Consider the following 13,255-nt stretch of genomic DNA (forward strand, 5'->3'; position numbering starts at 1 on the left):
GGGGCGGCGGCGGCAGGCAGGGGCGGGAGGGGGCGCGGGCTGGGGGCCGTCCAGCCAGCCTCTCCCTCCTGACTCGCAGGTGCCAGGCAGCGGCGTCCGCCCCGCCCCTGGCCGGGCCGGGAGACATGAGTCATCCTGGAGGGAAGACCTCCCTCAACACACACGCACCCCAACTTCTCGGTCAGCTTGCAAGGCACCCCTCTTAATATAAAACGTGGGGAACGTATTCAAGGTGAGGAGCAGGTACTAACACCAACAGGTAAAAGTGACTTGGAAGAAACTACATGAGAAAAAAAGGAAAACCTCTAAACCCCGAAGAGCAACAAGCCCAGGAAAAGAAGATACTGTGACCGTGAGCTCGCACGGGAGCTCAGAAAGGCTCACCCGGAGACAAACGCATTCCTGCAGATTAAGGATGCGCGGGACTGGAATGAACGGAGAGGTGGGAAGGCTGGAAGTTCACGTGGAGCAAGCTGCTCAGAAAGCGGAACAAAAACCAGAGACAGGAGACAGGAGGGGGCTGTTCCAGAGGCAGACGGTCGTCCCAGGAGGTCTGCTAATGGCGATGGGGCCAGAGAGAACGTAACGGCTGACACAGCTCAGGAGAACTTTCCAGAACTCAAGGACGTGCCTTTCAAGATTAGAAACATCCACTGAATTATGCCCAAGACAATGGAGAGGAAATGGGCCCAAGCCAAAGGAGAGAACACACGTGCAGAAGGATCTCAGGAGCTTCCAGAGAGAACGTCCCACACGAAGGATCAGATATTAGTACCGCATCTGACCGCTCAAAAGCGATGCCGCAGAGACAACGCAGCCGCGTGACCCGCAGCCCGAAGGGAAAGCACTTCCGGGCCGTAGCGCCGCCCGGGCCCCGAGATCAGCCGAGCGTGACAGCGGACATTCTCGGACTCACGAGGACCAGGCAGTGAATGTCCTCTGCCCCCACCTCGGGGACGTCACGGAAGACAACATCCAACTACAGTGAGAGAGGGCGTCACAGGACCCGGGACACAGACCCAGCGCTGAGCGAGGCCCGGGGTGTCCCCAGGATGGGAAAGACCCCTCCCGCGTGGGGAGGCTCCTGAAAGATCAAACTGATCATGGCACGAGGAAATTCGAGCAGTGAAAGAGTCTGGAATTGAGTTAAAAATAAAATACTGAAAATAAACATAGGACAAAACAAGAAGCGCCACTCTAGAGAAAACCAAGTGGAGGCAATAAGGTAAGATGGCCGTGGCCTCTTGGTGGCCCGGCCGGCGAGGGGCATCAGCGCCCTTGGCCATTCGGGGCCGGAGCGCGAACGAATAACGGACACTAAGTGAAGGGCGTCGGAAGGGTCCCACGTGGCGGGCGGAAACGGGAAAACAGAGAGACCGAGCCCGTCTCCCGCGGCAGCTCCAAGCCCAGCCTGGAGGATCGAGAGGGCATCTGAGCATGTCCCTCAGGCCAGGCACATGCCGACAAGGAGAGAGCGACGCACTTCTGTCTAAAATGCACACCGTGCTGAAAGCCCTCGCCCCAGCGAAGACTGAAGGGCGACCGCGCGCGTCCCCTTCCCCTCGGGCACCCCCGTCCCGGTCACTGCGATCCTCGTAAACCCCACCTTTCAGCAGGTGCTTCGTCCCCTCGCACAGCTTCAGGAGGCTGTCCACGTGTCTTCTCTCTTCCCGGAGAAACGTCAGCTCTTTCCACCGGCAGCACAGCACTTGCTGCATGTCCTGTTTTTTCTCCTGGGGCGAAAGACTTTCCCTCTCTTGAAAAAAAAGAAAAAAAGGAACGTAATGAAGCAAACGGTCATATCCTTTCCATGACGACCACTTTGTCCCCCTGCATTGGCGCTGCCTGCTCGGGGCGGCGGGGGCCAGCGGGGGCCAGCGGGGCGCTGACGTGCTGGTGCCCCCGCCAGCAGCGTCGGATCGACCCAGTGAGCACTCCGGTGTGATTTTATCACTTCCCAGAGGACTTAAACCACATGGCACAACATGCAATGCGTGATTCTGAGCAAAATCTTTTTGCCACATAGAACGTTGTTGAGACCCCTGGGCAGACCTGAAAGGGCGTCTGAACACGCAGAGCAGCAACCTCCCAAGGCCTGCCTCCCCCTCAGCGGTTACCCTGTGGGCGTGCGGGGAAATGGCCGTGTTCCCAGGAAACACGCACCGAGGTCCTGGGGACGGACGGGCCGTCAGTTCGGCAACTGATCCTCAAATGGTTGAGGGCTTTTAAAAAAGTTCTTTTCACTATATTTCCAATTTTTTATAACTTTGTGATTGTTTAGAAAATAATTGTAAATAAATTCATCAATCTTTAAACAAACCATCCGTCAACAAGAGTCCCTCCCCGCAGAGAAGACAAAGCCCACCCCCCACCTCCCGCTCCGCACTGCGCTCACTCAGCTCCCAGATGTCCAGGAACTGGGTCTTGTGGTTCCAGATCAGGTCCAGCTGTCCCACCAACACCGCCCCGCTCAGGAGGTCGTCGGCCACTTCCATGAGGACAGAGTCAGCGGTCGCCATCCGCTCCCTGCCTTCCTTGGTGATGTGTTCTAGTAGTTGCTCGTTGGTTCCTGCCCGGATTGAGACCCGTGAAAACCAGTGGGTGGCCGCCGCCTTCCCGCCTCCCCTCTGCCAAGGTGAGGACCCCCGTGACCTCCTCGCCGCGCTGCCCTGGCTGCCGCCGCAAGCGGGAGCCAGGCGGGCCTCCCGGCCGGCCCCCCTTCTCGGGGGAGCTGTACGCCCCACACACACATGCGCGCACGCACACCCTTCTCAACCCTAACGCTCGATCGAGGTTTTCCAGCGCTTCCTTGATCAGGAAGATAATTGTTCCTGCAGCCGCCATGAGCCAGGAGAACCAGGGGAACCATGTTTCTCAGGTTTTTAAATCTTGTGCCCCTGTCAGTATTTTTTTTCTGAAGGATTTTATCTATCTATCTATTTATAGACTGAGAGGAAGGGAGGGAGGGAGGGAGAGAAACCCATGTGGGGTTGCCTCTCGCACGCCCCCTGCTGGGGACCTGGCCTGCTGCCCAGGCCTGGGCCCTGACTGGGAATGGAACTGGCGACTCCTTGGGTCACAGGCCGGCGCTCAATCCACTGAGCCGCACCAGCCAGGGCCCCGGTCAGTATCCTTAACAGACACATAACCTCTCAAATCCCCCATCTGAAGAAGCACCGCAGCAGAGGAATAAACAGTGCTGATCACACATTCACACCCAGCAAGGGACCCAGACGGCTTCCAGGAGGCACGTGCACGGCCTGCGAGAACAGGCATGTCAACCACGTGCTACTCTGCACACCGTGGCTATCTTGCAAAATTTAGAATGTGGATCTCAGGGTCATGTTAGAGGGCAGGATTTTGAAATATCCTTATTTTAACCACTAGGAGATTTCTCTGCAAGTGGTATCTGGGTTGTACCGTATTTTAATGAGGAGAGGAAATTTATCTGTGCCCTTAAAAAATCAATATAGCAGCTTCATTCATAATTGCAAATCTTTGGAAGCATCCAAGACATCCTTCAGTCAGTGATGGACAAACTGCAATCCACTCAGACAGCAGAATGCTAGTCGGTGGGAAGAAAAAAAAGATGCAAACTATCAAAAGGAAACATATGCACACTGCTAGGCGAGAGAAGCCAGTCTGAAAAGCCTACATCCTGTAAAGTTTCCAAACAAATGATCTTCTTAAAAAAAGTAAAACTCCAGGGGAGGCAGGAGCGGGGGTGGACAGGCAGAGCCCAGGGTATCTCAGGGCGGTGACGTCACTCTGTTCCGTATCGTCACGGCCACACGCATCTTTCTACGCCTGTCCGGCCACAGACACGCAGCACCACGAGGGAACCTCGTGCAGACTCGGAGCTTAGTCACTGACGATGCATCGGTATCGGTTCATGGGCTATAGGGATGGACACCACAGGGAGACGATAAAGGGAAATTCTGCGCGTTGGGGTGGGGCAGGGGTCAATGCGGGCCTCTCTGCTTTATGCTCAATTTTTCTGCTAACCTAAAACTGCTCTAAAAAAGTAAGGTGTGCTACTTTAAAGGCATACAATCATTTCACGTGACTAGCCTTTAATAACATACAAAGAAGTCCCTCCTCCGTGATCTTCATCCCTTCAAGTCAAGAACCCCTATATGAAGCAGCTTAGTTGTTTGGTTTTTTTTTTTTTTTGACTGTTCCAGTAATTTGATGAAACTGAGGCTCAGAATCAACTGATGTGAGATTTTTAGATCGAAATCCACTGCTGTTCCTCTAGGTCTGAACCTAACGACTCACACACAGCCCTGGTCCCCTCCTCGGTCACAGGACACCTGGGCGCAGAGAGCAGGCACCCTCAGCCCCGCCGCACCCACGCTGGACCGCGCGGGGCTCTGCGCTCAGAGGAACAGCGGCTTCGGAGCCGCACACTCTTGGGTCTGCACCACAGGTCTGAATACTCAGCATCTTGGAGACCTTGGGCAAGTCCTGTGTGACCCTCCACCTAAGTGTCCTCATCTAAAAAACGTGGGCCCGCAGGGGACTTCCAGGACAGCTCCCAGGACCCGCCGCCAGGGCGCAGCAGGGACGCGGGGATGGTGGCCGCCAGCATCGGTTCTTATTCACATACAGGACAGCAGGCCCTGGCCGGGCCTCAGCCCATCCTGAATATCAGGGAGTATGTTCTGTCCCCAGTGGAGACAGGAGGACACCGTGTGGACACCCCCGTCCACATACCGTACAGTCTGAAGAGATGCTTGACGTCCGGCCCGGTGAGCAGGTGCTTCAGGACCTCGGGCAGGTCATTCACGGGGCCTCTGCTGTTTTTCGGCCAGGACTTTGTGATCACGGCAGACACGAGGGTCCCGAACTGCTCCAAGTCGCTGCAGGACAGGCCCTCGAGGACGCTGGTCTGAGACTGCGGGGAAGGGAGCAGAGGGGAGGCCGCTGAGGGGGTTTCTCACTGGTTTGCTTTTAAACAGCAGAGGTAAGCTGCCCAGTGGCGCTCCAGCCATCTCCTGTAACCAGGGTTACAAAGCCTCAAAAACAGAAGAATAAAATACTTAACCATTCTCTCTCTTTTTTTAAGATTTTACTTATTTGTTTTTAGAGAGAGCGGAAGGGAGGGGAAAAGAGTGGGAAAACCATCCATGTGGGGTTGCCTCTCGTGCGCCCCCAACCGGGGACCTGGCCTGCGACCCAGGCCTGTGCGCTTCACGGAGAATCAAACCGGCGCCTCTTCTGTTCGCAGGCCGGCGCTCAGTCCACGGAGCCACTCCAGCCGGGGCAAAATACTTAGTCTTTCTGAGGGCATTTTGTGTCGCTGAGAGCGAAGACCAGAGCCGCGGAGACGCACACCCGCAAGCACGCACCGCACCCCTGCCTCCGGCTCCCCGCCAGTTTCTACATTTTCTCCTCAACGTTCACATCATCAAAAACACACCACATACTTTGTATTCCTAAACTGTAGTTCTTTCAAGGCTGCGACAAACCATACCTCCATCTGAATTCTCTTTCTACTTCTGCGCCAAGAAACAAAATGTTTTCCTTCTTTAGGTTCAAGATTTTTTGTAGAAAGTTTCAGTAACGAATAGAAAAAGAAATAGAGGTAGTTAGCTTACAAGAGAGATTTTCTGATATTTAGAAGGATAAAAGAAAGCCTTATCCGGCAACTTATAAAAAAAGAATTAAACACCATTACCAAGTGGGATTTATCCTACAAATGAAAGTTTTTTAATGTAGTCCATTAAATTGATAGGAAAAAAATCACTTGATCATCTCAGTGGATGCAGAAAGAGCGCTCGGCCCGGCACCCCCTTCGTGACAAAGACTCGGCAAAGCAGGAGTGGGGAACGCGCCCGCCCGCGGGGGGGTGTCTGTGAACAGCCTGCAGCCTCCTCCACACTCGGGGAGAAGGAACGGCCGAGGCCGGCCCGCCCTCCGCCCTGTGCTGCGCTGGACCTTGCCCTCCCGGCCACTGGGAAAGGCCGGGGCACCCACGGCACCCGGGTCGGGAGGAAGAGGCAGAACGGCCTCTCTTCCCAGGTGACACAGTCTTAGTACAGAAAACCCGAGAGAACTCGCGCACAGCTGCAAGGCAGCTGCACGGAACTCGCCCGCGTGCGCACACGGAGGCTGTCCCTAGGGGCGGTGTGGGGCAGTGTCCGTCTCCTTTACAGGAGTGGACAGGATGAGACTTTTTTTCTTCCACACAAGTCTGGTCAGCCTTTGGGGTCTTCTACTGCGCACATGCCAAGCAGTGCCAGCAGACAACACACACGAGAAGCAGTGACTTCACAGGGACCTTTAGGAGCAGCCTGTGACACCCTGGGATTCGAGGACACACGTGAGTGGCCGCGACTGACCGTCCCTGCAGGCTAGGAAGGGACGTCCCGTGCCCACCCTCCGGGCCGGAGCAGGACAGAACCGGCGGGCGCTTCCTGGCCCTTCCTGCGACCCCTAGTGCAGCCGTGAGCCGCACGCACCCCCGGAGGGCGAGCTCGCTCACCTGGCAGGCCGCGCTGACGGCCTCGATGGCGCAGTTCTCAAAGCACTTGTACACGCTGTCCCCGGTGGCCTTCCAGCGGGAGCTGCAGAAGCCCAGGATCCGGGCGCGGGGGCTCTCCTGTGAGGACAGAGGGCAGCGGTCAGAGCTCGGGGTGCCGCACCCCCGCGTCTGTGGGACAAAAGCACCCCGCCTGGGTTTGCCTTCCTGCTATTTTATCAGTTCCCCATTGTCTGAGGCTTCGCCCCTCCCCACGGCAAGCACGTCCTCAGTGTCCCCCAAGTGGGAGACCAACAAGACTATGCCTCGGCCTCCTTTCCCACTTTGCGGAGGGAGCTCCACAATGCAGCTCGCGGAAACGGGGAAGCTGCGAACACCGACTTGGTTCTGCCTCGCCTTGTGTTTTCCTACAAAGGTTCATTGAGCAGTCACATATCAAATGCCCCCATCCTGTGAGGAAATCAGCCTCGAAGTTCTCAGGGTCACGGCCTGAACTGAAACGAGGAGCAGTTTGTGTCTTCTTCCCCACACGCTGCCGGGCCAGACAGCTGTCACCACGGGGCCACCCGGAGGCCCCGCCTGCGCCGGAGGTTCCCCAGGCGTCAGCACCCGGACCCCTCATTCTCCTCGCGAACCGCCTGCCCCCCAGAGCCCGCTTGTCCCGACCTGCCGGCCCCTGCGGGAGCAGCCCCGACCCGGGTACCTGTCTGATCCTGCCCTCCATGTCCCTCAGCAGCGACTCCTTCCAGCCGGACTCCGCGGGCAAGTCTATTCCCACGAGCCGCCTCCAGACCTGCAAAAGCTGTACGTCAGCGGCAACCCCCAAGACAAGGAAATGCCACAGAAAGAAAGACAACTGTGGGAGCGCGAAGAGCTCGGGGCTTCGAGGACGCCCGGCTTCGGACCGCCCGTTGTCACCGTGACCCACCAGTGGGAGTCGGGGCACCCGCCGCAGCGCCCGTTCCCCTGGGCCCTGACGGGGCAGGTCACCACGCTGGTCCTGCGCTGTGTAACTGCTTTTCATCTGGGAGAAACACCTCCAGTGTTTTGATTTGAACAATGTCAAACGTGAGAGCAGACAGGAAGTCCCCGCACCTCCATCGGGGTCCCAGTGGCTCGCCCAGGACACGGCTTGCTCTCTCCGTCTCCAGCCACCCTTTTCCCTGCCGAGCCCGGGAAGGGGAGCCAGTGCCGTGTCCCTCAGCCCCCCAGTACTCGGCAAGGTGTCCCCTGCCATGGGGCCCACCCACTGCTCCGACAGTGCAGGTGGGTGCGGTACTGTCCTCGAGGAGGCCCCCTCCCCATCCGCCCCGTTGTTTGCTCTGTCCTGACTCTGGGTCCAGGGTCCAGGCTGGGGACACGCTCCGCCTTTGGCCATCGCGCCTCTTCTCTGGTAACGTCCTCTCCGGCCTTCTTCGCGGACAATGCCCACAGTTCTGAAAACCAGGCCAGCTGTCCCAGAGACGGTGCCTCGCTCAGACACAGCTCCCAGTTCTCCCAGGAGTATATTCAGATTAAATCTTTCCTCGGCGGCTTGAGCCACGCTGAAAACGCGCCTTCTGTGGGCCGGGCAGCGGCGGGCATCAGCGCCTCCCTGAGACGCGCGTCTTTGGAGGACGGTGACGGCTGGCGTCCAAGGCCAGGTCACGTGCTTGGCAAGGCCACGCTGGACCACCTGCATCTGCACGGCAGAGCAAGCGGGAGCTGACAGCGGCCTGCACCCGCGGGGGTTGGGACGGACATGGTGAACCGCACGCTTCAGCCGAAGGCGACTGCAGCTTTGGCAGAAGGTATCGTCAGTTAGCGGCCTGGGAAACGAGCCATCTTCCTGCCGCTGCAGAACCGTCCCTGAGCTCCATCTAACCAACCCCATAAAACAACGCAGAGACGGAGCTCAGGGCCATTGTCCGTCCATCCGAGGACAATGTCCCACCTGGCCCCCGCTTCTCCTTAAACTGCCCTGTATTATGTCTTTATGGCGTGTTGTCTCTTTCTCAATCTCCTGTCGCGCCCCCCAGGGACGACCGCTCCGCTCAGGGAGGGGCGGGGCGCGGCCGGCACAGCCCGACGCCCGCGGGCCTGGGGGTCAGGTCTACCACGTCCTCGGCCAGATTTCCCTGTCTCCTGCTTTCTGATGTGCTCTTTTCTGCTTTGTGTCATCGCGTGACCTCCGATGGGGGCACTGCGGCTCTCGCTCCCCGGCGCCTCCCACCGCGGGTCGCAGCGCAGGACAGGGGCCGCGCCTGCGCCAGCCACCACGGTGCTGGCCCTGCTGTGACCGCTTCTCCGGCATTTATTAGTCAGCTTTCTCGTGTTAAATTTCAAAAAAAAAGAGAGCTCTCTTTTCTCCTCCTTCCTTTGTCTCCTGTAAACACATCTGAAGTGTCACTCGTGTTGACACTTGTTTGTCCGGCTTCTGTTTCCTTTAAAAAGTGAGGAAAAATTTCAGATCTACAGAAATACGGCGACCAGCGGTGAGAGTGCCTGTGTGCTCAGGCCTTCCGCAGTCAGGGCCCGGCTGTCACAGCCGGGACATCAGCACGGGCAGGTTCTCAGGCCCCGAAACGCAGGCTTCATTCAGACGGCACCGCTGCTTCCGGGATCTAGGCCAGGAGAGCACGCTGCCTCGGCCCTGCTTCCTGGTGACGTGCCACCGCGCACCCCGTTTTCCAGCACTGCGGGACGTTTCAGGCTGGCCTGTGCGTCACCTGCCAGAGCCGGCTGCTCCTTCCCGGAGCTCGGGTCTGAGTCGGTGCGGGCGGTTCCTAGAAGCCACAGCGGGGCTCTCAGGCCCAGCGTCATCTTTCGAGGCCCGTTCAGTGGACGGACATGGGAACTGTGGCTGCTTTTCTTTCTTTTTTCTTTTTGCCCTGGCTGGCGTGGCTCAGTGGACTGAGCACCAGCTTGCAAACCAAAGGGTCGCTGCTTCGATTCCCACTCAGGGCACCTGCCCGGGTTGTGGGCCAGGTCCCCAGTAGGGGGCACTCGAGAGGCAACAACACATTGATGTTTCCCTCTCTCCCTCTCTACTCCTTCTCTAAACAATAAGTAAAATTAAAAAAATTTTTTTAACTTTTCAATTACAGTTTGCATTCAGTATTATTCTGTACTCGTTTCAGACGCACAGCGAAGCGGTCACCATGCACCTTTCGGCGCGGTCCCCGCACTGCACGAACACGGCCCCGGCCCACACACCGTTATCCTGACGCTACTGGCTCGGCTCCCTGCGCTGCAACCTGCGGCTCGGTGGCTGTTCCGCGACCACGAATTTGTGCTGCTTAACGCCTTCACCTTTTCACCCAGCCCCCGCCCCTCCCCTGTGACGTCTGTCAGGCTGTTCTCGGTACCCGAGTGTTTCTATTTTGTTCGTTTATTTTCTTCATCAGATTCCACATACGAGTGAGGTCGCACGGTATTTGCCTTTCTCCGCTGGCCTCATTTCGCTTCACCTGATACCCTCTAGGTCCATCCACGTTGTCACAGAAGGTAAGATTTCCTTTTTTCTACAGCCGCGTAATAATCCATCGTGTGACTGTCCCGTGGTTGTTCTATCCAGTCACCTACGGGTGGCGCCTGAGTTGCTTCCGGACCTCCGAGGCTGTAAATAAGGCTGCAATGAACTGAATCATACGTTCACGCTGACACCCGAGCCCCCTCCAGCCGGGAGTTCTCCTGTCTCCCCTCGTCCACACGCCCTTCCGCGCAGCGAGGAGAACCCGGCTTCCCGCAGCACCAAGCCCGGCAGGCACTGGCCGAGGCCGGTGCACTCACAGTGCAGCCTAGCGCCGCTCCGCCCAGGTGACTGACAACCGAGCTGCCGACGGGCGCAAGGCTGATGTGCATCTTCTCGGCTCTCAGGGCGGGCCCTCAGCGTCTGGGCTCCGAGGACTTGGATGAAGGCCCTCGGTGCCTCTGCGTGGGCCACCCAGAGGTGAGGGTCGTTGGTCCCTCCCTGTTCACGCAGCCTCGGCTGTGTGGCGTTGTCACTGTGCTTCTGAAGTGGCCCTGGAAGGTGACGGCCCGCGGCAGCCGGGCCCCGTGAGGTCAGGGGGCCCTCGGTCAGGGGGCTCGTCCCACCCTCCAGGACTGTGGCCGGCAGCTCGTGGCCTTCGGCAGCCCAGGCAGGGTCGGTCACCCCCTTTGCTTTGAGGCTGAAGGGGAGGCACCTGTTCTCGGGGCTGCTCGGCCTGCATCCCCCAAACCTCGGCCCCTTCTTTGTAGAACAGGGACAGCGGCCGCACCTGCCTCAGCGTGGATGCCCGACGGCATCTGAGTTACCATCGTAGGAGTTTGCCACCCCCACTGCCACCGACTTGGGGTCATTCTCTTGCGTCAGGGGACCAGCAGCTGTCCCCACGTGCGCGTCCGTCAGGCTTCCGGGCAGACGCCGTCGGGTCCTGAGAGAGAACGGAACCGCTCGACTCCGCCAGGGCGCGTCTCTGTCCGCGCGTCTGAGTCCTCACCCGGCAGTCAGGGCGCTTTTCCGGTCCTCTCCTCCAAAGTACAAGTCAGAGTTTGCCACCGTCTTCCTAGGGCACGTGCCCTAGTCTGTCCCTTGTCAGGGGCCTCTATTTGCAGACTTTCTTGATGGAAAGCAGGCCTGGTCCTGTCAGGAGGCCGGGAAGAGTCTGGAAATCAGTGGTGAGCTGCACATTCAGGTCACAGCGTCCCCGGTGGACGGAGGAAGGAAAAGCCTCGGATTGGTACGTAAAGTGGTGTGGAACCAGCTCCTGTGGTGGCCGCGCGTCTCCCACCGGCCGCGCGTCTTGCACCTATCACGGTCATGTTGGCAGCCAGCCGGGAGAATGGCGTCTGCGTGACCATGATCTTCGCCCGTTTCCTGTCCGGTGATGCCTGCATGGCCACCACCCGTGTGGTTTTCCAGGGAACAGAGGAAACAGGCCTCGCATATAGAAACAGGGGCAACTCTGCAGGACCAAACGCAGCCCATGAAGCCAGAGGTGTCCCCCTCCAGGGGGGGCGAGACCGTCAGAAAGGTAAAGGGGTAAAGACCGCTGTGTGGGTGGTATGGTTTTCCAACACCCTGGAGGCGCAGGAGGTCTGACCTCGGTAACTTGGAGGACACGGGAAGAAGCCAGAGCCACTTAACACCCACCGGGAGTGCGAAGGCTTCGCCGGCAGGTGCCCTGTCCGGCCACCGCCTGGGACTCGGGCCCAGCCGGCTCCAGCTCGGGCGCACCTGACCGCACCCCGGTCTGCCGCCCTTCTCCTGCGCAGGCGACTGTATTCGATGCTTTTCCTTCTGGAAACCTTCCCAGTCCCACCTTTTTGGGGCTGAATCCCCTTTCCCACATTCAGATGCCATTCGGCCCAGCTTCCCCTTGACGGAGCCCCTGCTTTCATCCTTTTCTTCATGTCCAACGTCACAAACTTGATTCCTGACCTCAGCACTGATTTGATTCATAACCAAATGCCCCCGGCGTAGGTCGCCGTCCCGGAGCTCCTTCCCGACAAGGCCTGCTTAACTGCCGGGGCGCCGGCAGGCAGCGCGACCGGCCCCCGGCCTTCCGCCGCCCGCTGGGAGCTGGCAGGGACCCGAGGCCCAGGCCTGCGGCACCCACTGTCCAGCTGAGCCCCCGGCGCTCAGGGTGCAGCTGTGGCCCGGGTGTCGCATCCCCGCACAGACCCGTTCCATGGTCTCGGTGCTGCCGCACGGCTCACCTGAATCTCCTGGTCGTATGTGAACGTGACAGCGGTGACAAAGGAGTCGTGTGAGCTCCGGAACATGCTCTTCTTGAAGATTCCCTGAAGCCACGATCTCGTAGTGGCGAGGATGCCCTGGACGAAGGTCTTCGCTGAGCTTTCCCTGGCTTCCTTTCCCGGCCCTGCCTCTGAATCCTGTTACGAAAGGGGACAGAGAGAGAGAGTGAGCTGCCCTGGTGCTGTGCCCTCTACGGCGTGGTGAGGCATCCCAGCGCTCCCGGCGGGCGCCAGGGAAGTCGCCACATTTAAGCCACCCGGCGATGTTCACACACCGGCCGGGCCCGCAGCCTGCGTTCTTTCGGCACTTTATTTTCCCCCGACCTTTCCAGCTCACTCCACGTGGGCAACGCGGGCACAGGCGAGGGCAGGGATGGCTGGCATTCATGCCGACAGCGACGGAGCAGGGCAGCTCGGCCGCCCCAACAACACGCCCAGGGACTCCAACTCAGGAAAAGCCGCCGCGTTGTCTCGGGGGGCAGGCAGGGGGCGGCGAGGACGTGCCCCCAGGGACACAGGGCCTCCGGCTGCTCAGCGGACCCCAGCTGGTGAGAATGCAGGCCTTGCACCAGACCGTGTCCGGGACACGCAGCCTGTGACAAGACGCAGCCCCGCGCCCCTCCCCACGGGCGCTTCACTCGGAGGGGCTTCCGCCTCATCCCGTCCCCCCCAAGCCCCTGGGGCCTGGGACCCCGGCCGGCAGTGACGCCTCCCGCCCCCGTCTCCGAGGAGCGCAGGCCGCTCACTCCCACAGACACCTCTCCCGAGGCCGCGGAGCGGGGGCCCCGCGGTGCTGCGTTGCGTTTTATTTCCTCACCGGAGCCCCCAAGCTGTGTGAGTGTCAGGGCCCACAGCCTGGGCCTGCGGGCGCCACGCCCGCCCGCCTGAGCCACCTCGTGCCTGTGCTCCAGGCCGGGGATGCTGCGCAGCATGTGGTCCCGTCACAGGAGCTGACCGACCACTGAGCGTGGGGACCCGCGGTCCCCAGACAGACAGGCAGGCAAACGTGGCGGGAACCACAGAGGCGCCAATCCAGAAAGATAGGAGGCA

General features: G+C 59.4%; 1 protein-coding gene across 1 annotated transcript in view; it reads right to left on the reverse strand.

Moving 5' to 3' along the window:
- The window catches only part of RNF213 (ring finger protein 213), an 87,292-nt gene that overhangs the window by 45,782 nt on the left and 28,255 nt on the right, over positions 1-13,255 (reverse strand). The window contains exons 15-20 of the mRNA XM_054593078.1: positions 12,167-12,343; positions 7,188-7,277; positions 6,488-6,604; positions 4,717-4,897; positions 2,396-2,569; positions 1,607-1,756 (exon numbers count right to left, since the gene is read on the reverse strand). Coding sequence (XP_054449053.1) covers positions 1,607-1,756; positions 2,396-2,569; positions 4,717-4,897; positions 6,488-6,604; positions 7,188-7,277; positions 12,167-12,343 — 889 coding nt within the window. The remainder of the gene's footprint in view (positions 1-1,606; positions 1,757-2,395; positions 2,570-4,716; positions 4,898-6,487; positions 6,605-7,187; positions 7,278-12,166; positions 12,344-13,255) is intronic.

The sequence above is a fragment of the Pteronotus mesoamericanus genome, unplaced genomic scaffold (assembly GCF_021234165.1).
Source record: "Pteronotus mesoamericanus isolate MK-2021 breed Mesoamerican mustached bat unplaced genomic scaffold, CSHL_Meso_final scaffold_408, whole genome shotgun sequence".
NCBI lineage: Eukaryota > Metazoa > Chordata > Mammalia > Chiroptera > Mormoopidae > Pteronotus > Pteronotus mesoamericanus.